This window comes from Hyaena hyaena, unplaced genomic scaffold (assembly GCF_003009895.1).
Source record: "Hyaena hyaena isolate Hyena2069 unplaced genomic scaffold, ASM300989v1 scaffold_58, whole genome shotgun sequence".
In the NCBI taxonomy this organism is placed as follows: Eukaryota; Metazoa; Chordata; class Mammalia; order Carnivora; family Hyaenidae; genus Hyaena; species Hyaena hyaena.
The window spans coordinates 1093486-1116554 of record NW_024080689.1 but is presented as its reverse complement, the minus strand read 5'-3'; the positions used below and the strand labels follow the sequence as shown (position 1 = coordinate 1116554).

Sequence of the window (23069 nt, the reverse complement as noted above, 5' to 3'; positions counted from 1 at the left end):
CTCGGCCTGAACCGAAACATTGATTGGCTTCTTCAGCAACAATAACAAAATCCAATGTCCTCTCATTTTCAACCATGAAAACTGTCTAACATTGAAATTAACGGCCTGAGAAGATAGTTTCTAAGTAGTCACTACATGTCCCAAAGCAAAAGCTATACAATCAACCATAGGGATGCCACAGAGGGACTTTAGGGATCATAGACTCATTCATTCTTTCATTCATTCATTTAACATGTATTTACTGAGTATCTCTGGTGTACGCTCAGATCTCTTAAAGGGGAAGCGGAGACAAATGTCGACAGGCTCGTTTTCAGGGGGCGAAGCAGGATCATGCAGATGCAACACAGGCCCAAGGAAACCTTGGCCACAGGGAGCCTGGATCTTTGGAGAAAATGTGGCCCATCAGAGTTCTTGTGTTGAGCTAAAATAGCTAGGCCTTTGTACTTTCTGACTTGATTAGTCATTGGATGTGGGCCACTCAGGGAAGGAAGCCTGTGTTCCTGGAGGAGCTGACAGCTGGATATGTGTCCTTCTGTGTCCACCACGGTCTACTGCGTGCCAAGCACAGTTTCAGACCCTGAGAAGACAGCAGTCAACAAAACAGTTGCAAAGCTCAAGCAAGAACAAGGCATTCTAGTGGAAGGCAAGAATAGAACTTTTATTATTTAAAATAATTTTTTAATTTAAGTAATCTCTATACCTAGCATGAGGCTTGAACCCACAACCCCAAGTTCAAGAGTCACATGCTCTTCCGACTGAGCCAGGCAGACGCCCCATAACTTTTAGAAAATACGTAAATGAGGGAGTCTGGGTGGCTTAGTCGGTTAAGCATCTGACTTCAGCTCAGGTGGTGATCTCACAGGTTCATGGGTTCGAGCCCCGCATTGAGCTCTGTGCTGACAGCTCAGAGCCTGGAGCCTGCTTGGATTCTGTGTCTCCCTCTCTCTCTGCCCCTCCCCTGCTCACACTCTCTCTCTCTCTCAAAAATAAATAAACTTTAAAAATTAAGAACAAAAGAAAACATCTAAATGAATGGGTAGCACTTAGTGATAAATGCCATGGTGCATCATGGAGAGGAGCAGGTAGCCACGAAGGAAGAAAAAGTAGTGGGTAGTGGTGTGATAGGTGTGCTATCTTCATCAGGAAGTTGGAGGAAAACCCCTTGCATACATTGAGGGCTTGAAGGGGTTCCAGGCACGGAGTGAGTCCAAAGGCTTTGAGGAAGAACAAGAACATCTCTGTGGCTGGAGGGAGTAAGAAGCAAATTGTAAGACAGGAGCGTAGAACAGCAGGGACCAGATGGTGCAGGGCCATGAGGCTGTGGTTACACTCGGGGGCCGCGATAAAGACTCATGGTGGGAACTTATGATGGAGGTGGTTTGTTAGACACACTCCCTCCACGTAGCTCCCCACTTTATAGAGGAGAAAACCAGATTCCATGGAAGTAGTAGGATTTGTACCAAGCTGCATAGGTAGAAACCCTAGAGAAAGTCAGAATGGAGACAGAAGATGCTGGATATATCCATTAGGATGCATCGGGCTGCATGTTAGAGAAACTCTAGATTCAAAGAGGCTTCCATAAGTTGGACCAGAGTTGTGAGAGCCCTGGGCACAGCTCCATGGGTGGCTCAGTAGTGTTCCTTCCGTCTTTTCATCTGTCATCCTCAGTGGTATCAGTCAGGATGGGCGAGGCTGTGCTGCAATAACAGATCCAATTCCAGTGGCTAAACTTCAGAAGCAAATGTCTATTTTTACTTCACACCCATGGCAGGGCACCATTTTAATAAGCTGGGGGGGGGGGGCTGTCATCATTTCCAATCTGACACAGCCACTCCCACATAGACCACTGCCAATCACCATGCCAGAAGAAAATGAGAATTCTACAGTGTCTGGAAGTGCTGATTAAATGCTCTGGTTCGGAAATAACATACATCATTTCTGCCCACGATTTGTCCACCCCCCCCCCCACATTCACAAATCTCTGGGCCAGAGATTGCAATTCTAATATATGCCTGGAAGGCAGAGATACTCAGTGAGCAGCACCGATGATTATCAAAGTAAGTATCAGCTTCGACTAAGGACTAGTTGCCCCCCAACTGCACCCTCCACCTCCCTGCAGGGTCAGAATGTTCCCTGAAACAACCCTCAAAAAAGTAGAGGGATTATCACTATTTTTTTAATGTTTTATTTATTTCTAGGGGAGAGAGAGAGACAGCGTGAGCAGGAGAGGGTCAGAGAGAGAGGGAGTCACAGATTGAAACAGGCTCCAGGCTCTGAGCTGGCAGTCAGCACAGAGCCTGATGCGGGGCTCGAACCCACGAACTGCGAGATCATGACCTAAGCGAAAGTCGGACGCTTAACCGACTAAGCCACCCAGGCGCCCCGAATTATAACTATTTTTAAATGCAAGGTTCATTTCCCCAAAATCTCCTAGCGCTTCCTTCAGTTTGTATTGGCCAGAAATGAATCACGTGTTCATTCTTAACCAATCACTGGCCCAGGGGGAATGGGATCATCATGGTTGGTTTAGCCCAGTTGGGATCTACCTTCTAGAACCAGAGATTGGGTCACTGTCTCTTGAGCCTATGGGCTGCCTGGCTGAAGGTGGTATAGGTGTTGGAAAAGATAACTCTTCTCCGGCACTTTTTAAAGAGTTAAATCCAGAAAGGAAGGATATTTCCATACTGGCAACAACTCAGGTATTGAAACCAGAAGGAGAAAGTAGAAAAATGCATGCTGGTGGGGAAATGGATGTCAGTAAGGCAACCAAGCTCATCTACCACGAAGGGTAAACAAGGAGGGTGGGGAGTGTCAATAAGAAATATAACGCAGAAGTGCCTGGCTGGCTCAGTCTGCAGACTGTGAGTCTTGATCCCAGGGTGATGAGTTCGAGCCCCAGGCTGGGTGTAGAGATTACTAAAAAATAAGTAAAACTTTAAAAAAAAAGAAGTAGAACATACTGCAGTGAGAGTTGGAGTGAATAACCTTGAAGATCCTATCCAACTCTGAGATACTACTATTTGTGAGTTTGTTGATGTTACCATCTGTGAGCACGGGGGTTCAAATCACATTTGTGGATGGGACAATCTGAAAAACCAAAGCCATTTCCCTTACTCAGTACCAGGGATCAAGTCTTATTGGAGTTCGACATGGTTCTACCCATTGCTAGGAAGCTCCCCAGATACGGGATGGGCATTTCTGGAATAACGAAGTAGGGGGCGGTGGAAGCTCAGGGAAGAGGAAAGGAAGGAAATGGCTGAAAAATTGCACATCATCTAAAAGTCAAGAATGTGTTTTTATGTTTTCCAAATGTATATGCCTATATTATGATTCCCAAACACATATCTTTTCTTATCTGTTCTCCTGAGTTTAAAGCCCTTGTGCTAGCCAGCTTCCCTTCCCTTAGGGCTCTTTTTTTTTTTTTAAGTTTATTTATTTATTTTGGGGGAGGGAGTGGCAGAGAGAGAGAGAGAGGGAGAGAGAGAATCTCGAGCAGGCTCCATGTTGTCAGCGCAGAGCCCGGCGCAGGGTTCGAACTCACACACCGTGAGATCATGACCTGAGTTGAAATCCAGAGTCCAATGCTTAACAGACTGAGCCACCCAGGCGCCCCTCCACTCCGGGCTCTTAAAAGCACTGCTGCGTGTCCATTGCTAATGCCATCCTGATCCAGCTCTTTCGACCATGCTCATCATCTCCACCGTGGGCATCGACTGCCAACAATCGACTTCAGCCCTTCATGAACTTTTAACTGCATCATCAGCTTCTAGATTGCTCTTCTCCTATATGGTGTTCCTGAACTCCGGTCGGACTTAAGACACCCGGCGGATGTGTCAACCTGACTGTGTCATCCCCTTGAGCGGAACCCACCAATAGCTCTCCAGCAACCGTAGAATCAATTCAAGTTCTTTGGCAGGAGAGACAGTGCTCCTCTCCCAGCTTCATCTGGAAGACTCCCTCCGAGTTTACGCTCAATTGCTGCACCTCTGCTCACATACCCTCAGCACTTCGCACCTTTCAGGTTTTGCTAATGATGCTCTGTCTGCCGCGGGTGTCCTCCCCCTCGGTTTGCTGCATTAATTCTTAATTATTCATTCAAGAATTCTGCTCATTAGCTCATGCAGAAAGCTGCCTTTGACCCCCACCATGCTCCTCCCGGATGCGACTAGGAGCCTGGCATCAGCGCTCTCAGGGCATTCTGTGTTGATACGGGACCTGGCCATGCACACGGTCAACATTCGTTTACCTGCCTCCGTGCTTTGTAAGCCTCCCTCCTTGAGAAAGGGGACTGTCTTACTCATTTCTTTTTTTTTTTTTATTATTTATTTCTAGGAGAGAGAGAGAGACAGCGTGAGCAGGGGAGGGTCAGAGAGAGAGGGAGTCACAGACTGAAACAGGCTCCAGGCTCCGAGCCGGCAGTCAACACAGAGCCCGACGCGGGGATGGAACCCACGAACCGCGAGATCATGACCCAAGCGAGAGTTGGACGCCCAACCGACTAAGCCACCCAGGCGCCCCTGTCTTACTCATTTCTTATCTCAGCACCGACCCCAGTGCCTGGTATATAGTAGGTACTACATGCATGTTTATTGAACGGAATCATCAATAAGAACATGGCAGGTGAGATGCAGTGGAGGGAATGGGGAGGGGGGGCTGCAGAGGAAGAGGGAGGGAAAGGCCTCCCAGAATCTGGCCTCCAGTTCCAATTTATACATTCTGGAGTTCCAAGCACAGGCTCTCTGCCTTTCTGGAGTGGGGGATCCCCGGTGTGGGTCGCGGGAGGAGCCGGACTTAATAGATAGCCTCCCACAATCTCTACTGCCCATGCTCTTGACAGTCGCCCCTGCCTTCCACCTAAGCCACCCTTGCACAAAAGGTCAGGACGCACAGGCAGAGATTTGGCTGTGGCCGCTGCTTTCTGTTCTCATTTCCCCCATTTCCTCCATGGACACCTGCCAGAGATGATGATTATGACTCCCTCTTGAGGTGGCCTCAAAACTTAAAGAGTTAGACCCGGGACTCCTTTCCACAGATCCCGTGAGCAATCACACAGGAGCACCTCCCTCTCCGCAACCCCCCCCCCCCCTTCACTTGAGTCTTAAAAGGCTCAGGCAGCTTTTCTACCTCTGCCCCAACGCTCTGGAAAAAGTCCTTGAAAGTGGCAATAAAAGGTGTCACCCAACGCTGGGGTTGTCTAGCGCCTGTGTTAGGCTTGTTGTTGTTGGGGGGGGGGCAGTGACCCCCTGGAAGAGAGTGGAGGCCCAGCGCCTAGGCAGCCCTACAACCTCAGACACCTTGACCCCTGGTCTCAGTTTAGGGACCTGTAGCAATGGGTTCGGCCTCCTCCCTCCGCGGCGAGCTTCGCCACTAGGGAGAGGCAGAGGCTTGCAGATCCCCGGCTCGGGGAAGGCGGGACCCGCGCCCAGGGCCGCGCGAGGCAAAGGCAGCGGAGGTTCGGCCCGGCCGCGGCCCGGGCTCCGGAGGGGACACTCCCGCCCGGCTCCCGGCCGCGTCTCCGCCTCCAGGTTCGCCGTTTGCAATAACGGGAGTCCTGGGCTTCGGAGACGGGGAGCTTCAAGTGCCGCCGAGAGTGGGGAGCAGCGAAGAGGAGCCCCCGCCTCCCCCAGGCGTGTAAACGTGGGCGGCGGTGAGCGGCCGCGCTCCCCTCCCCTCCCCTCCCCGCCTCCCCTCCCCTCGCGGCGCTCCCGCGTGTGCGGGTGTGTGAGTGCGTGTGTCTCCCTCGCTCCCTCCCGCACGCGCTCCGGCACTAGTGCAGGCGGCCGGCCGGCGGCTCCCGGCTCGCTCGCTCGCTCGCTCGCTCCGGCCGCTGCGCTCCTCCCTCCCGCCGCCGCCGCCGCCTCTGCAGCCGCAGCCGGGCATGGTGAGTGAGTGAGGGCCGGCCGCCGCGCGCCCCCCGCCGCAGCCCGCGCCGTCCCGGGGCGCCCGCCCGCGGCGGGAGCGCGCTGCGGGGCCGGCGGCCCGTGCGCCCTCGGCGGCCGGCGCGCAGGGCCGCCGGGCCCCGTCTCGCCGCGGGCTCCGCGCCCCTCCGGCGCCGAGCGGGGATCGTCGAGGGCCGCGCGCTCCCTCCGCGCCCCGCCCCGCCCCGTGACCGGCTCCCCGTCTTGTCCCGCAGGACCCGCCCGGACGGGACCACGCCGCCGCCGCCGCCAGCGCCGCCCGGAGCCGCGCTTCGGGTCCCGCCTGAGCCGCGCCGCCGCCGGCGGGGGATGGGGCTGCCCGGGAGGCGCGCCGAGCCCGCGGGGGGAGCGCCGAGCCGGCGCGCAGCGTGAGCGCCCGAGCAGCCAGCGCCGGGCCGGCCCGTGCGCACCGCCGCCGCCGCCGCCCGCCGCCCGCCGCCCGCGCCTCGATGGCGCCATCGCCGCGGCGCCGCTGACCGCCCGCGCCGCCGCCCTCGGAGCCCGGCCCCGCCGCGGAAGCCCGCCCGCGCGCCCTCCCGCCCGGCCCCGCCATGGCGCTGCGGCGCCTCCTGCTGCTGCTGCTGCTGCTGCTCTCGCTCGAGGCCCTGCGCCTGCTGCCCGGCGCCCGCGCCGCCCGCGGCCGCGCCGCCAACCGGACCCTGAGCGCCGGCGCCGCTGCCGTCGGGGGCCGGCGGCCCGGGGGCGCCCTGGCCCGCGGCGGCCGGGAGCTGAACGGCACGGCCCGCGCGCCCGGCGGCCCCGAGGCGGGCGGCCGGCGGGGGCAGCCCGTGGCGGCGGCCAGCGCGACCGTCACCTACGAGACGTGCTGGGGCTACTACGACGTGAGCGGCCAGTACGACAAGGAGTTCGAGTGCAACAACAGCGAGAGCGGCTACCTGTACTGCTGCGGCACCTGCTACTACCGCTTCTGCTGCAAGAAGCGCCACGAGAAGCTGGACCAGCGCCAGTGCACCAACTACCAGAGCCCCGTGTGGGTGCAGACGCCCAGCACCAAGGTGGTGTCGCCCGGGCCCGAGAACAAGTACGACCCGGAGAAGGATAAGACCAACTTCACCGTCTACATCACCTGCGGGGTCGTCGCCTGCGTCATCGTGGCCGGCGTCTTCGCCAAGGTGTCCTACGACAAGGCCCACCGCCCCCCGCGGGAGATGAACATCCACAGGTGAGAGGGCCCGGCGCCGCCTCGCCCTGCCCGGCCCCCGCGCGCGCGCCCCCGCCGCGCCCTGGCTCCCCAGCATCGGCTTCGCCCTGGCGATAAATCTCTCCGTCTCTGCAGAGCCCAGAACGCATGCTTTTTTGGTTTCAGGGGCAGAGGAAGGAGCCGAGGAACTCGTGAAGTTGGAGTATAAGAGTTTTACAAATCGTGTGCTCCCGGATGGCGGTGGGGAAGGTCCTGGGGGCGGGGGCGGGGGCCTGGGGGGAGGGGGGGGTCCAGGGTTCGACGTTCCGGGCAGGTGGGCACCACTTGGGCACACGTTCCTCTTGCATTCGGTTTTCTGAGTGAGCCGGCACAGCCTTCTGGGTCTAGGGTCCTGAGCGACGTCGGAAGCTTAGGAGAGAAGAGTAGGAGTGATTTAGTACAAAATCGGGTGTTTTCCGGGTGAGAGCTGGGGGCGATCTGGAAAGGAGGTTTCCCGGGGTGAGAAGGGGGTGAAGATCTATCCATTCCAAGTGGACCAAGGGCAGATGGTGTCCCTTGGTCGCATCCTGCCCAAGTGGGGTGCTTATTTTCCTGCTGAGACTGGAGGATCTGTTCTTTCAAACCCTGTAGGCAGGACTCTCGGACCGAACATTCTTGCTGGGCTAAACCTGGTGGGCAGCTGTTCCAGCTTTCATTAGGGGGCCGGTGGGGGAAGCCTCCTACCAAAACTTAATGCCAAGAGCTGAGAATATGGTAGTGCCTGGTCCTACCCCGACTGCCTCCCACGCCACCACCCCGGCCTCCCAGTGAATCCTCAGGGAGGTCGGAGCCCAGAGAACAGGAAAGCGGACTGTCTTCCGCGCCCGGGGACCGACACACACACCCAGGGGAGGCTAAGTTAGCTCAGCTTCTAGTCCCCTGGTGGTGATGAATGAATGGCCAGGCTTGGTGCAGCAGTCTTTCGGGAAACAGTTGTGTCCAAGGACCTGCCTCCATCTCTGGCACATTGTGTGGGCGCTGGCCTCATGACCGGACCCCCACCCCCCCACCCCCACTTCCCTCCGACCGGTCCTGTTTCCGAGTTTACCTAGCGGATCCCCACCCTGAGCTATGTACCTGCAGGAACTAGCGTTCCTACACTCTGCTGGCTACCCTTTTGGCCTGGAAACTTCTTTCCCTTGCTGATGTGGACCTTAATCACCGGTACCTTGATGAGGAGAGAGAAAGGCAGATAGAAATTTCTGGGCATGATTTTTCTTTTTCCTTCCTTGGAAGCTGTTGAGAAAAGATGATGCTCGCTGGCAGGTTTCATTGAGTCAGATGCACGAGATTCGGGTACTTGGACAGTGACAAACTTGGGTGTTAGCACTGGGTGCTCCCCAAACCGTCCGTCATCCCCACTCGCCACCCTGAGGTGCCACTGTCCCCTCCCCACTGCACCCCATCTTCACTTCCGGGCACTGAGTCTGGTCCCGGGGGCTGAGGGAGGGATTGTGACAATGGTGTGTGGTCAGTGCGTGTCCCCTTTGGATTCTCGCTCTTGGCTCCTCTGGGAAAGCAGAGAAGGAATGGCCTGCGAAGCAGGTGGTCCTGGCCTGTGTGGCCCCTCTCTCTGTGCCCCCAGGCGCCGAGGCTTGTCTCTCTTCACCTTTCTCCTGGGCTCCTGGCCTCTCACGCCGCTGCCTTCCCACTCTGCCTGCGGCCTCCTGCCGGCTGGTGCCCGCAGACCTTTCTTTGGGTTTCTTTCTTCTCTGAGCCTTTGTTCTCTGCTCTCTTAGACGGAGCCTTCCCCTGCCCTGACCTTGATGACCTGAATTGAGTCATCACGGCCTGGGAGGGTGCGGACGGCCCTTGGATGCCGGCTCTGGCCTGTGTTCTACTGGCTTGTGACCCTGGAGATGTCCCTGCCCCTCTCGGTGTTTTCTCCCCTTCCCTTCCCACCGACCCCCTTCCCCAACCCCGAACTAGGGTGACTCGTGTGTGTGTGGGTGGATGGCCCTGTCACCGGTGATGCCATCAGGGCAGTCTGTCTCTGGGGTCGGGGACGGCAGGTGACCGCCGCTCAGGAAGCCGAGTTCAGCCTCAGACCATTATGTAAAGAGGGGACGTTTCTGCCTCGAATTCACCTCCTGATTTTATTCAGTTCACAGCACCTCTTCCCACAGCTGCAATGTCGCCTGCTCAGGGCTTTGGAAACCACCATCCTGACGCTTGTTAAGGAGGGGATGATGCCTGTCTCAGTGTTTGGGGGAAGGGGACCGAGCATGAGCTACCCACTGATGACATCCCATGAGTGACCTTGGGCAGGGTGGGGAAACTCCGTGTCCAGTCCTGGGTGACTCAGGCACAACAGCATCCCACCTCGGCCCCGCCACCCAGCCAGGCATGTCAGGGTGAGTGTGCCCATTGGACGTCACCCCTCCCCGACGCCTGGGTGTGCTCCCACCACTTGCCTCACTTTGCTCACACTTCAAGAGGTCAGCGCTCGCCATCCCGGGGAGTTTTTGGCGCCTCTGGCCTTGTTGGGAACCAGAGTGGGGACGAAGGAACAGGGAAGAGATCAATATCCCCACCGTAATGGGTTTTCCCTGGGGAGAGCGGGGCGGAGGAGGGAGGTTCAGCCGTCAGAGGTCAGCGGAGGGAGCGGGACGTGCGTCTGGTGCCATGTGCCTTGAAATAGTTCAGCAGAGGCGTCTTGATTTCTGAAAAAGGCAAAGGATTTATTCCAGGGTGCGATCCTCTCCCTGGGAGGTGGCCGGCTGGGCAGGCAGGGGCTGGGGCACAGGGAGAATTTCCTCCTTGGAAGGGGTGTTTGTGGGAGGGTCGCAAGCCGGGAGGGGGAGAGGAGTGCGCCGCCCTGAGATCAGCCATCTGCCTCCTCCCGCCTGCTCAGGGCACACATGCCTCAGAGTAGGGAGGGCTTGCTTTCACTGCTCCGGCCCCCGCGGGGCAGAACAGATGTAGTCTTTTCCAGAAGTGGTTAGACCTTGCCGTCCTGTTTCTGGAGAAGTCAGTGTCTGTAGGGGAAACTTACCAGCTCTCCAGTGATTCTGATGGAGGAACAAAGTCCCACTCAGCTTGACCCCGGGGTAGGAGAAAGCGATGGCCAGAGGGATCCAAGGCAGAGCTGTGCTCTGGATCTGAGGGGTCCGGCAGCTGGGCCCCGGGTGCCCACCTTTCCCGGCCGGAAGCCTGTTTCCCACCCGGATCTCTGTCTCGCCTTCCCGGGGCTGAGGCTCAAGCTGATAGACCGCACGCAGGCACCGATTTTAATGTTTCCTGAGTGGTCTCTGCAGTGCGTGCTTCCTGGGGCTCTTTGCTCAGTGAGGGCTACCCGGGTTCTCCGAGGCAGGGCTTGGACCCCAGAAATGGCCCCGAATGGGCTGCTGCACATGCAAACCTGTTTCTTCCTCCTCAGCCACAGTTGATTCATTAGCGTCCTGGAGATGAGCTTTTCCAAGAAAGAGAACAACTTTTTTTTTTTTTTTTAATGGTTCCTTAGCAGATGAGGTCCGAAGCTGTTGGGCTGCCCTAGTCCGAGGTGGTGCAGCCAGACCTTCCCAGGTACCCCCCCCCCCTCCGCTATGTGCTCCATGGAAAGGATGGAGGAATTTGGGGTGGTGGGTCAGGCTCAGACGTTACGAGGAGAAAGGAAAAGTGCCAGGAGGTGGCCCTACAGTCATGGGGAGGGTTCTGTGTCTTTGGACTCCTCTGGTTGTTTCTAGAAGAATCCAGGGAACCCTTTGTTCCACCTTTTCTCCCTCTAGAAACTAATTACAAATTAATTACAGACTCCGTAACTGCAGCAGCAGGACCCCATTTGCTGGCTGATTTCGTGAGTTCTCTTCCTAGGTTCCCGGGCGATGAATTGGCAGATCACCCCCAAAACACTCCCATTTTGGAGAAGCACTGTGAGCTCATTCTAGTGAACCGATCTAAACAGAGAGTCAGGTTTTTAAAATTCTTTTTCGTAATTTTTTTTTTTTTTTTTAATTTCAGATAGAGCAGTTGCAAGGACAGGAAAAACAAAATCTTGCCTTGGATGGAAGGGCTGAGCCTTGAATGCTTTCTCTGTCCTTGGAGGAAAGCACTGAAATTGGGGAAGAATTTGAGAAAGCTATGGAAGGGGGGTTAGGGAAGGTATCAGGGTGAGAAGTGGACTCATGCACATTCCTTCGTTCCACAGATGAGTCCCACTCACCCGCTGGGAGCCAGCTCTGTTTCTAACCATAAAACCTATAAGCCTCTAAGGCGTGTGTTTCAACACATGAGACCAGCAGAGTTCATTCTTTTCTTTTTTTTTTTTTTAAATGTTTATTTATTTTTGAGAGGGAGAGAGACAGAGTGCAAGCAGGGGAGGGTCAAAGAGAGGGAGACACCGAATCCGAAGCAGGCTCCAGGCTCTGAGCTGTCAGCACAGAGCCCGATATGGGGCTCGAACCCACAAACCGTGAGATCATGACCTGAGCCGAAGCCAGACACTCAACCGACGGAGCCACCCAGGCGGCCCCCCTTCATTCTTGATTTTAACACGTCCGCCGTACAAGTACTTTTAAGAACCCTGGCACTTTGAGGGTTCCCCCTGGCATTTGCTGTTGTCTTTTGCTCTCTCCTGCACCCCCCACCCCCACCCCGAGCCCGGGAGGCGTGCACATCTGTCCCCCTTGCCCACCCACAGCCACACCCCAGGCTCTGAGCACGTTCCTTGGGAAGACTCTGCCAGGATACCAAGAATGTACCCACCGTGCGAGGCTGCCAAGACACAGGTAGAGAGAAAAGTCCAATTCACTGTTTGCAGCCCATTTTAATGAGCGATCAGATTGACTGTGCAGTTGATTCTCAGATCAATTGTGCAGGAAGCGGTGGTTCACACAGCTGAAAAAGTGCGCTCATGGAAAGAGGTTAATTCGCCAGCCCCAGGCAGACGGGCCCGCGGAGGTTCCGGGAGAGAAGGGAACCACACCAAAGAAAGCTTCATCTTCCCCCCACTCCCCACCCCTGCACCGCGATTTCTCCAGGGCCTGGCAAGGTCGACTGCCTTTTAGATCTAACTTTCTGGCTCCTCTTCCATAGCGAGTGAGAGTCCTCACCACACGCTGAGCAAGCACCCAGCCACTGGCTACAGAGTTCCGTATAATCTGCTTTTTAAATTGTAGTGAATTCAGGTGCACTTAGTCTTGCAGTGCTGGTCGTATCCCTTGACGACATCCATCCTGTGGAGACTACAAATGTCGGTTTGGACTTGTGGGGGCTCCAAGATGTCTCAGACTGGCGGTGGGGAGGGGGCTCTGACGGACTGTATTAGGGCCGACATTAACTTCGTTTATGTTTTTGTTTCTTAATTTTTTTTGAAAGTTTATTTAGTTTTGAGAGAGAGAGTGAAAGCAGGGGAGGGGAAGACAGAGAGGGAGACACAGAATCTGAAGCAGGCTCCAGGCTCCAAGCTGTCAGCACAGAGCCCGACGCGGGGCTTGAACTCATGAACCGCGAGATCATGACCTGAATGGAAGTTGGATGCTGAACCGACTGAGCCACCCGCGCACCCCTCTTTAATTTTTTAAAGTTTATTTATTTTTGAGAGGGTGGGGGGCAGAGAGAGGGAGACAGAATTCGAAGCAGTAAAAGTGCGGAGCTCGAACCCACAAGCTGTGAGATGATGACCTGAGCCAAAGTCAGATGCTCAACCTACTGAGCCCCCCAGTCGCCCCTAAATTTGTTTTTTGAAGTACCTTCTTCTGCTCTGATCCCCTCACCCTTTTCTCTGTGTTGGGAAACTCAGCCCATTATTTTCCCAGAGTCACATTTCTGACCTCATGTTTCTAGTAGGTACTGCAGTCTGGGAGGAGGGTTCGGTGTACGTGCAAACCCTCACGGGGTCCTTGGCCTTGAACAGGCCTATTTCACACACGTTCAGGAAAGATTGCCCCTGTCCTTTCTTGTTCTTTTTCTTCTTCTTGTTTTTTTTTTATCTCCAGAAGTAAAATCACGGGCACCTCCGTGGCTCAGTCAGTTGAGCGTCTGACTTCGGCTCCGGTCACGATCTCACAGTTCTTGAGTTCGAGCCCTGCCTTGGGTTCTGTGCTGACAGCTCGGAGCCTGGAGCTGCTTCCGATTCCGTGTCTCCTCTGTCTCTCTACCCCTCCCCTGCTCTTGCTCTGTCTCTCTCTCAAAAATAAATAAACATTAAATTTTTTCTTAAAAAAAGTAAAGTCAAAACATTCTGAAAAGGCAGGTAGGTTAATACCGCTGACCCTTGAATGACTCAGGTTTGAACTGTGCAGGTCTGTTTATACATGGATTTTTAAAAAATTAAATTTAAAATTTTTTTAGTTCTGCACTGTTTTTGTTTTTTTAAGTAGACTCCACACCCCCTTTGGGGGCTTGAACTCACAGCTCTGATATCCAGTCACATGCTGTCCGACTGAGCCAGCCAGACACCCTGAGGATATGTTTTTTTTCTTCTCCAATAAAGACAGTGCAGAACTATAAACGTATTTTCTCTCATGATTTCCTTAATATTTCCTTCTTTCTGGCTTACTGTATCGTAAGGATACCATATATGATTCACGTAACATACAAAACGTGTTAATTGACTGCCACGTTACCTTCTGCTCAACAGTAGGCTGTTAGTGCTTAAGTTTTGGGGGGAGTCAGAAACAATATGTGGAGTTTCTTAACAACTTGGTTTTTTAAAAATTTGATTCTTGAGAGAGAGAGAGAGAGAGAGAGACTGAGAGAGCTAGCATAGGGGAGAGGGACAGGGAGAAAATCCCAAGCAGGCTCCACGCTCCGTGCGGCACCCAACTCGGGGCTTGATCCCACAACCTTGGGATCATGACCTGAGCTGACATCGAGAGTCGCGGGCTCAGCGGACTGAGCCGCCCAGGCGCCCCTGTACCTGGATGGTCAGCTGCATGAGTCCTTGCCCCACCCCCGCCTTGCTTGCTCAAGGGTCAGCCTACTTTCCATTGTTTTGTCATCCATTGCAGAGTCGTTGCATTTTTCTTGCAGGGAAGTCACGCAGCCCTAACTTCATGGTGCCTGGGGTGGGGGGTGGGGGCGTTCAGCTGGGGGGTGGTGAGCTGGACCCAGAAGCCCAGGGCCCGCTCTCTTCTGAGCTTCGTCTTGTGCAGTGAGCATCTGTCATTGTTTCACGTTACGCACCTGTTTCTCAGTCACTGCCAGATAACTTCCCGGTGTTTAGGGATGTGAGTGACGGCCTTTTCCCTTCCTTGCTTGCTTCCCTACCTTTCTTTGGCCCCTCCTCATTCAATTTTACTGTCCCCTGAGTGATTCCCGTCGCTCTTCCACGGTCCCCTTGTAGTTTTCTCCACGCCCCTTTGCAACGGACAGTCGCCTGACCGAAGCACAATCCTTGCGTAAGATCTGAGGAACGCAGGCCATCGAAGAAGGGAAATGCGGCGCAGGCCGGAAGGCCGCGAGCCGTGGCGTGGCAGTGGACCACCTCGTAAAACCGGGGGCGGACGTCTGTAATGCGGCAGAGTTTCAGTTTTCCCAGAGGCCGGGGGGGCCTCCAGGCACCCCCCTGGGGCCCAGGGTGCGTGTGATTTCAGGTGCCTCCCCCAGGATGGCGTACAGGACAGCAGCACATTCGCTGGTGCCAGCCTTGCCCTTGCTTAGCTCTGGGCCTCCATCCCGGGGGGGCGGAGGTCCATACAAGGTGAGGGTCCGAAGGAGCGTCAGGGAGATGGCTAACGAGGCTGAACGTTTGGGTCTGATCAGTACCTGCAGCTCATCTTCGCGGCCTGCAGCTTCGAGCCTTTGCCTGATTCTGCGTACCTCTCCTAAATGTGTTCTCTTTCTAAGCAGTCGCTTTGGGAGGCCACATGCCAACCTGCCCCCGCCCGGACAGCATTGTCCTGGAATTTTCAGGAACCACACAATGTCATCTTGACTCTGTAACGAGATACATTTTTATCCTCTTAGGCTAAGGTTTGATTTTTCTTTTTAAATTTTTTTAACGTTTCATTTTTTTTTTTAAGAGACAGAGACAGAGCATGAGCAGGGGAGAGGCAGAGAGACAAGGAGACACAGAATCCCAAGCAGGTTCCAGACTCCGAGCTGTCAGCACAGAGCCCGATGTGGGGCTCGAACCCGTGAACTGTGAGATCATGACCTGAGCCCAAGTCGGGCGTTTAACCGACCGAGCCACCCAGGCGTCCCGAAGGTTTGATTCTTGTGAGCAGCGCTAAGTCACGGGGCCGAGTGCACTCAGTGATCGGCCGGTTAGTCCCAGAAATAAAGAGCGCCTCCAGTAATGAGGTCTGCTGTGCCAGGAGCCACATCCAGGGTCTCCAAAGGCCGAGCCCAGGAGAGGCGCTCGGGTCGCGAGCGGTGGGTCTGCAGATCAGAGTGGGCTCTCCGCGGTGGCCACTTCGCAGGGGCCGCGCCTCCACGGCCTTAGGAAACTCAGCTCCGTGTTCTATCAGTATGTCGGGATCCACCACGCGGCAGCTGGAAAAAGAAAGGCATTGAATATGCAGGAAATAGTTCAAATGACTGTCCAGAAAGAGAGGGGAGAAAAAAAAAAAAAAAAGAAAAAAGAATGTCCCACATTTTTTCAAGAGATAGTAGACAGATAGCTCAATTTAGATTCCTCATTTGATTGTGAGGGTAGAGGGACCCAGTTTTCTTCGGGATGCCTGCGGCCGGGCTTGGGGTCAGAGCCGGGCTTCTCGGTGCCCCCCCTTCCCTGCACGTGGACGCCGTCACCTCTACGGTTGGGCATTCGGGTGAGGTCCCCCTGGACCGTCGAGGAGGTAGACGTGTGTGCAAGCACAGGAAGGTGGGTTTCCAGCGAGCGTTGCCGGTAGATTCCTGACATGCGTTTACAGTGTCCCCAGCTCCCCTGGGAGGGTAGTCGTTGCTCGAGATTGATCGCAGAAGTGGAGCGAGCGTGGGGCAGGCTGAACTTAGGGGCAGGTGACAGGGGGCCACAGGGGCAGTTTGTTGCCGACTCTTGGCTTTGTGGGGGACGCAGCGGTGGTACTACTCCGGGTGGGCTGATGTTCCTCTTTCCCATCAGGAGTGAGTGGGCGGGGAGGCGGCCCTCCAGCTTCGTGGGCTGGGGCAAAGCCTCTGCCCCTGCGGACCCCCGAACAGGCGTTCTTGAACCCTGGGAGAGCCAGCTCTGCTTTGTGGCCGAGGAGCCCCCTTCCTCATCTCAAAGGGCAGGATGGTGGGGAGGTTTGTCTCCCAGAAGCCCACACAAGCCTGTCCCCTGTGCATCTGCAGAAAGCTGGCCTTGAGGGCCAGAGGCCTCAGTTAGATGAGAGCTCAAGGTCATGTGGATGGAGCAGGGAGGGTGTCAGGGAGACACCCAGAAGAGCGCTCAGCCCCCAGGGCTTGCTCCGTGTCTGGAACCCTGCTGTGCACTTGACCTAAGCTGCCTGTGTGCATCCTTCCTTCACCCTCTGGGGATAGGTGCCCATTGAACAGACGAGGCTTAGTAACTTGTCCAAGGTCACACAGCTAGAACATTGCCCGGCTCCATCTCCTTTGGGGGCCAGCTGGCTCTCATCTTCCCAGATGTAAACGGGTCACCGCTGCCCTGCAGATCAGGGTACTGCAGAACTGGGCTGATGGCCTTGCTTGCATTGCCTGCAGGGCCAAGGCCACCAGGGCGGTGCAAAGGCTTGTTTTCAAGAATGATAATTATATTGGCTGAGGATAGCTAAGGCGATACGAAGAAAACGTAAAAAAAACAAACAAAACCCCAAAAACCCAAAGCAAAACACCCTGATTCCAATGGAGAAACAATAGCAAAAAACAAAAAACAAAACAAAAAACCCCAAAATACCAAATAGCAAACCTTTACAGTATTGACAGGACGCCGGAGCAATTCTGCATGAGACAGCTCTGGAGTAATAGGGGCCCTAGGGAGAAAAAGTGATTTGGGGGCGAGGAGGTGGACCTCGGGCCATTCCCAGGTTTAATTACTGAGACATACGGCTCAGAAACAACTCCATTTATCACTGCCCCCCCCCCCCCCCCCCCCCGCCCCATTTATAACAAGTAGTAGCATGCACTCAAGACACGGCCAGCTCCCTGCTCTGGTCTTGTTCTTCCCCGGTTCCGTTTTCCTAGCCATGCTTCCTAATGCCTCTTTCTTTCCAGGCGTTTCTCTGTTGCTTGTGACCTCAGGTCCTCTGTCCTGAAAGGTTGGCTCAGAGGAATCCTGGGGAACCCTCAGCGCCCCGGGCTTGCCTCCCAATCTTCTGCTGACCCGGCCACGGCCATGGCCATGGCGGTGGTCGGTGTTGGGTCTGGCCTGCAGCCCCGGGCAGGGTCCCCGCCCAGGGCACTCACCTGCTTGACGTGGGCATGGGAACCATTTCCCCAGCTCTCCCAGGAATGGGGAGGGAGGGGGTTTCCTGAGCCCCGTTTCCAGTCCCCACGCTGGCCCCCGCCCACTTCTGGTCAGAGGAACGGGAGAACTCTGGTCCCCCTTGCCCAGAGCTACTGTCCCCCCTCGAGACCATGGAGGCCGAGTTCCAGCCAGGTGGCCACAAGCTTGGCCCTGCTCCCCGGCGATTGGGAGAGGAGTCTCTGCTTTCCGCAGGCTTCCCAAACGCTCATTAGTCCTTGCTTTTTTGGCATTTGGTCTCGTGTTCTGTTCCCATTAGCTCCGGCATTAAAGTCTCATTACTTAGGACATCTGTCCTCTGGACATATTCGCGGCCTCCTTAGCCAAATGTCCTCTTCTGGGAAGTATGCGTCCACTCTGTCCCCTTTTCCAGCCTCCTTCGGTCTGGCTGCCCCAGTGAGGAGGGATTTGAACCCGAGAGCCCCCCCCCCACCCCCCGCACTCCCTGGGAGGCACGGCTGTTCATTCTAAGTGGCATCTGAGAGTATGTTCCAGAACCCACCATCTCCTTCCGTTTGGAGGTCTTGGGAATGCATACTCTTGCCGTCCTCCCTTGGGGTCCAGCGGGAATGGGTGCTGATCCCCATAATAGCAAAGGAGATGTTTCCCGGAGATCTCTCCTCTGCCGGTTCCAGACTGGCCTCGGATCCCATCCGGCGGGAACTCTGGCCTCAATCACCCTGATGTCGGCGCAGCTCTGGCTGGGGCCGGGGCCTCCTGTAAACCCACCTCTTGGGCTCTGACACGCTTGTGGGTGGATTGGGATTCCAGCCGCCCTGTCGCCCTGTCGGACTAGCACCCGGCCCTCTGTGACTTTCTACTGCGTCCTGAGTCCTGAGGAGTCACTCCCGTCTTTGCCAGGGTGTGACCGCCCAGGGGCTTGGGGTGGGGGCGGGGCTCTTGATGCTGCAGGAAATCACACCCCTTTCTGTTCTCAGATGATCAGCAGCTGCCTTGCCCACCTCCCTGCCAGCGCCTCCTACCCCAGCCTCAAGCGTTCAGGAAGAGAGTGAGGTCTTTCAGCACAGGCTTCCGGCTTCTGTCTCTCTCCCTCTTTCGAGTCCCATCATTAAAATGCTTCTCCTCCTTCCTGTGGGTCTTTGTGCATGCTTGCTTCTTTCTTCCGTCTTTCCTTCTTTTGATCTCTCTTCGCGTCTGTTGGGGTGTGTTCCTTTACTCTCTCCCTCTCCATCTCCTTCTTGAACTTGTCCCGCGGTAACTTGGTCAAACTGCATCGATTCAGATTCTGCTAATTTGGAAGCTGTGCAAATTGGACCTGAGCGAGGTGGTTGTTCTTTCCTCTGTCTGATTAAAAGCTGTGATGGACAGATTACAGGCAAAGATTGTGCAGGGCGCACACACACCATGCGGAAGGACAGATTTTTCTGGATGGCTCTTCCTTAGACCATGGGCATGCTGATTACAAATCATTCTCACCTAGTCAATGAGGTAGCTCTCTGAGGATCGATTTCTGTTTTCTTTTTTCCAGCCTAGTTTGTAATCCTGCAATGGCTCGGGAAGCAGTAAAAATGCATTTCCTTTAGAGTGTTTTTGTAATTTCCACTTCTGTTGATTGGGATTAACCTTCCCCCATTTCTGCCTTAGGCTGCTTCACATTCCCTGCTTAATTCCCTCTGGGAATTCCTGCTGCTTTCCCCCTTCTTCTGGTTTTTCTTCTTCAGTATTTCCCGGAATTTTTCACATCTGGGAACTCTTTTTCAGCTTTGAGAGTTCTGCTGTGGATTATGCTACAACCCAAAAGGTTCACCTCATTCCCTCCTGCCGCAGGGTGAGCAGCTGGGCACTGGGGCTTATTAGGAACCTGGACGTAGACTTTGGACAAGTGGCTCTGTCACTTCTGAGAGACCCTGAGCTCTGTCTTTGCTGCTTCTGTACTTTCTCAATTGCTCATTTCTGCCCAAGGAGGCTGCTCGTACATCACTGTCTCCAGCACCACCGTTTGGATCGAGGAGAGAGCATCGCACCCTACGGCAGGAAATGACAAGATGTGCCTAGGCTGTACCCAGCCCCCTACAGGAAAGGAAAGGACCTTGACCTTTCTCCCGTTGCCTGTATACGTGGCTCCCCAGGGACACCTAGCAGAGCCCTACTTCTTTCACTTTCGGGGTCATCATCCATCTTTCCTTGCCTTGAAGCATTTCCTGGGAGCTGAGATAAGAGGCAGGCTAATCCCCACCTGTGTCACTTTCTGGGCCCATGACCTTGGGTGTGAGTCCCTCGGCCCCCACTCTGGTCTGTTAGCCTGGCTGTGGGAGGGGGGGGGGGTGTGTCCAGTGGTGCAGGTGTGTTCTTCCCCGGCTCATTCTGATCTCAGCATATCTGTGCAAGTCCCAGAGAGCAGAGTGTACGTCTGTACCATCAGCTGCAAACAGCCCTGGGGAAAATGCACACCCCCTTCAGATGAGAATCCTGTCTGCAAACGGCTTCCGGTGACTGCTTGTTTTTGGCATCCGAAACTCATGGAATCTCTTGGGTGAGAGGGACTTAAGAGGTGTTTTAGTGCCTCTCCCTCTGGGGGCCAGGTCCCCCTTCTACAGGTGCATTGAGAGCTGGGCTCCCTCTGTGCCTGGAGCGGTCCATTAGGTTCATAGGACACAATTCGGTTAACTCTGATGGGGAGCTAATAGTGGCTTTCTTGCATGAGGCGTACCTAGCGGGGCAAGCAGAGGTAATGTATCCCTTCTCTCTGAAGATGGCGGTCAAGGCCCATTTCCGTCTTCCTGCTTCTTGGATCAACATCCCTAGTTATAAATCTGTTCATCACAGGACACGAGTTCGAGTCTTCGTGCCTGTATCAAGGTTGCTTACATCGAAATGGGGTTGTAATTCGGGGCACCTGGGGGGTCAATCGGTTAAGCCTCTGACTCTTGATTTCAGCTCAAGTCATGATCTCACAGTTTCATCATTTCAACCCGTGTTGGGCTCTGAGCTGACAGTGCAGAGCCTGCTTGCGATTCTCTCTCTCTCTCTCTCTCTTTCTCTCTCTCTCCCCTTCTTTCTCTTCTTCTGCCTCCCTGACTTGCACTGTCTCTGTCTCTCTCAAAATAAATAACTACACTTAAAAAACAAAAGAAATGGGTTGTAATTCTACAACCAAACCCCACGTGACATTTCCAAGGGCAGCATATAGGTCATTCAAGCTTTGTTCGATCTGAAGATTCCTTAAGGAAATGGGTTGGTCTCCAGTGCCAGGCCAACCCCCTCACCATGATGTCAAGATGACGCACGTGTTTGCCTGCTTTGTTCACACCTGTGTTTTGTGCCTAGAGTAGTACCTGGCACAAGGTAGGCCCTCAGTTAATGTGGTTGAATGAATGCATGAATGCATGCATGAATGAATGAATGAATGGCTTCATGAATTAAAATGGAGAGCATTGTGGGTGGTCTTCCTGTGTACCCCACTTCTCTGATGGTTGTGTTGATGTGAAGATACTTGAGCTTGGAAATGACAGTGATGTTTATAATTTATAATTTATTTATTTTATTGTTAGAGAGAAAGAGAGAATCGCAAGCAGGCTCCGTGCTCAGTGCGGAGTCTGACACGGGGCTTGATCCCACCACTCTGGCATGGCCTGAGCTGAAATCAGGAGTCAGGGGCTCAACCAACTAAGCCATCCAGTAGCCCTATCATTTATTTTAATTTATTTATATTGGGAGAGAGATCGCGAGCAGGGGAGGGGCAGAGAGAGAGGGAGAGAGAGAGAATCCCAAGCAGGCTTCATGCTGTCAGCTCAGAGCCAACACGGGGCTCCATCGCACCAACCACGAGATTGTGACCGGATCTGAGATCAAGAGTCGGACTCTTCACTGACGGAGCCACCCAGGTGCTCCCCTGTACTTTTTTTTTTTTAAAGAAGGAAAGAAGGAAAAGAAAGGAAAAGGGAGGTAGGAAGAATGAAGAGAAATCCAGCTGAATCCTTTGCAGAAAATGTCGCCCTGGCCAGGTTGATGAGTTTGCCCTTTTATGCCCCGGCTGGAATCCTGGTTTGTGAGGTGAGTCTCCCGGCTTCTCGGCGATACTTTATCTGGAAGCTTCCCGGCACACTAGCGGAAGCAGAGAGGGACAAACAGGCACTCAGAGTCCAAGTTCAAGGTGCTGTGAAAACAGCTGTGTGTGGCCAGATGCATTCCTGTCCTTAGGCCTGAGTGGAAAATAGAGGATGTGGGTTGTCCCTTCTGGGATGGCCTGTGGCCGTCACCTGCCATGTGGCTCACTGCCGCGTGAGGAGTTTTGCCCCTCTGGCATCCTGGAGTGAGTCCTCTGGGACTTCCTCTTGCTGTGGTCCTATAGGCCGAGCCTGTGCAGACACTAGGAGGTTGAGTTTGGATTTATTTATTAATCAAATATTTATAGAGCGCTTACTGGCTGCCAGGTTCCGTTCTAAGTGCTCTACAAATATTAACTCATTTAATCTCCATGATAACACTAAGAGGTAGACATTATTTTTGGCCTTATTATTTTAGCCTTATCTTTTTATTTTGATTTTTTTTAACGTTTTATTTATTTCTGAGAGAGAGAGAGAGAGACAGCGTGAGCAGGGGACAGTCAGAGAGAGAGGGGGGGGACACAGAATCCGAAGCAGGATCCAGGCTCTGAACTGTGAGCACAGAGCCCGACGCGGGGCTTGAACCCACAAACCATGAGATCATGACCTGAGCCGAAGTCGGACGCTTAACGGACTGAGCCACCCAGGTGCCCCCCTTTTCTAAAAATATTTTTTAATGTTTATTTATTTTTGAGAGAGAGAGAGAGAGGGAGTGAGGGAGAGACAGGTGGCGGACACATTTATTAACTCATCTACCCCATGGCCGCCCACGCGGCTCTGCTAACCAATCTCAGTAGCATTTCTGTCCTCCCCCCTCTGAACTGGTAGTGGTGCTCACCACATCCTGGTCTCTGGCTCATTCCGGGACAATCCACGTATTTCTGAACAGTCCAGGCTTGGGGTTGATGCCACCCAGTCTTCCCAGGCCTGGGTGAATTTTCACATGATCCTAGAGGCAAGGAATGGAGCGTGTGAAGCTGGGGTTCTTAGGGGTGAACCAGGGCCCCACGGGATGCACCGCGAGGGCCCGCCCGCCCAGGTCGTGGCTGGCCCTCAGACCGCAGCCCCAGGATCGGGGCCCATGGGGCTGGAGGGACTTGCCCTGCCTTTCCTCTCTGGGGCCTGCACTGCTTATTGGCCCGGATGCATTCTGATTGTGGTTGTGCCTGGGGCAACCCAGGCACAACTGCAGAACAGCTCAGTGCAGATGCACGAACATTGTTACCACAACAAAGGAGATCTCCACACCCATTTGGAGCCTCTCTGTGTGGGGAGAGCGGTCTTGTGCACACACAAAGCCAGCAGCTGTGTTTTCCAAGTGGACTGTGAGAGAACCAGGAATAAGAACTAAATTAAGCCATTCTCCTTGGTCCCTGTTTATTAAAAATATATTCACTCCAATTGTCCGGAGTGCATATTTTCAGAGAATAAAGGCACCCCGCCTGCCCAGTGAATAGGCTTGAGCTCGAGGTTAGAGAGGACATGAGCTGTACCTAGGGTGTCACGGTCAAGTATAAACCTCCCTTATCTGGGAC

The 23069-nt window shown here is 54.4% G+C and overlaps 1 protein-coding gene across 3 annotated transcripts in view; it reads left to right on the top strand.

The window, feature by feature from the left end:
* The first annotated feature begins 6469 nt into the window (after nt 1–6469).
* SHISA6 (shisa family member 6) overlaps nt 6470–23069 on the top strand; it is a 277283-nt gene continuing 260683 nt past the window's right edge. For all 3 annotated transcript variants that reach the window (XM_039231469.1, XM_039231468.1, XM_039231467.1), the window contains exon 1: nt 6470–7101. In XM_039231469.1, coding sequence (XP_039087400.1) covers nt 6470–7101 — 632 coding nt within the window. The remainder of the gene's footprint in view (nt 7102–23069) is intronic.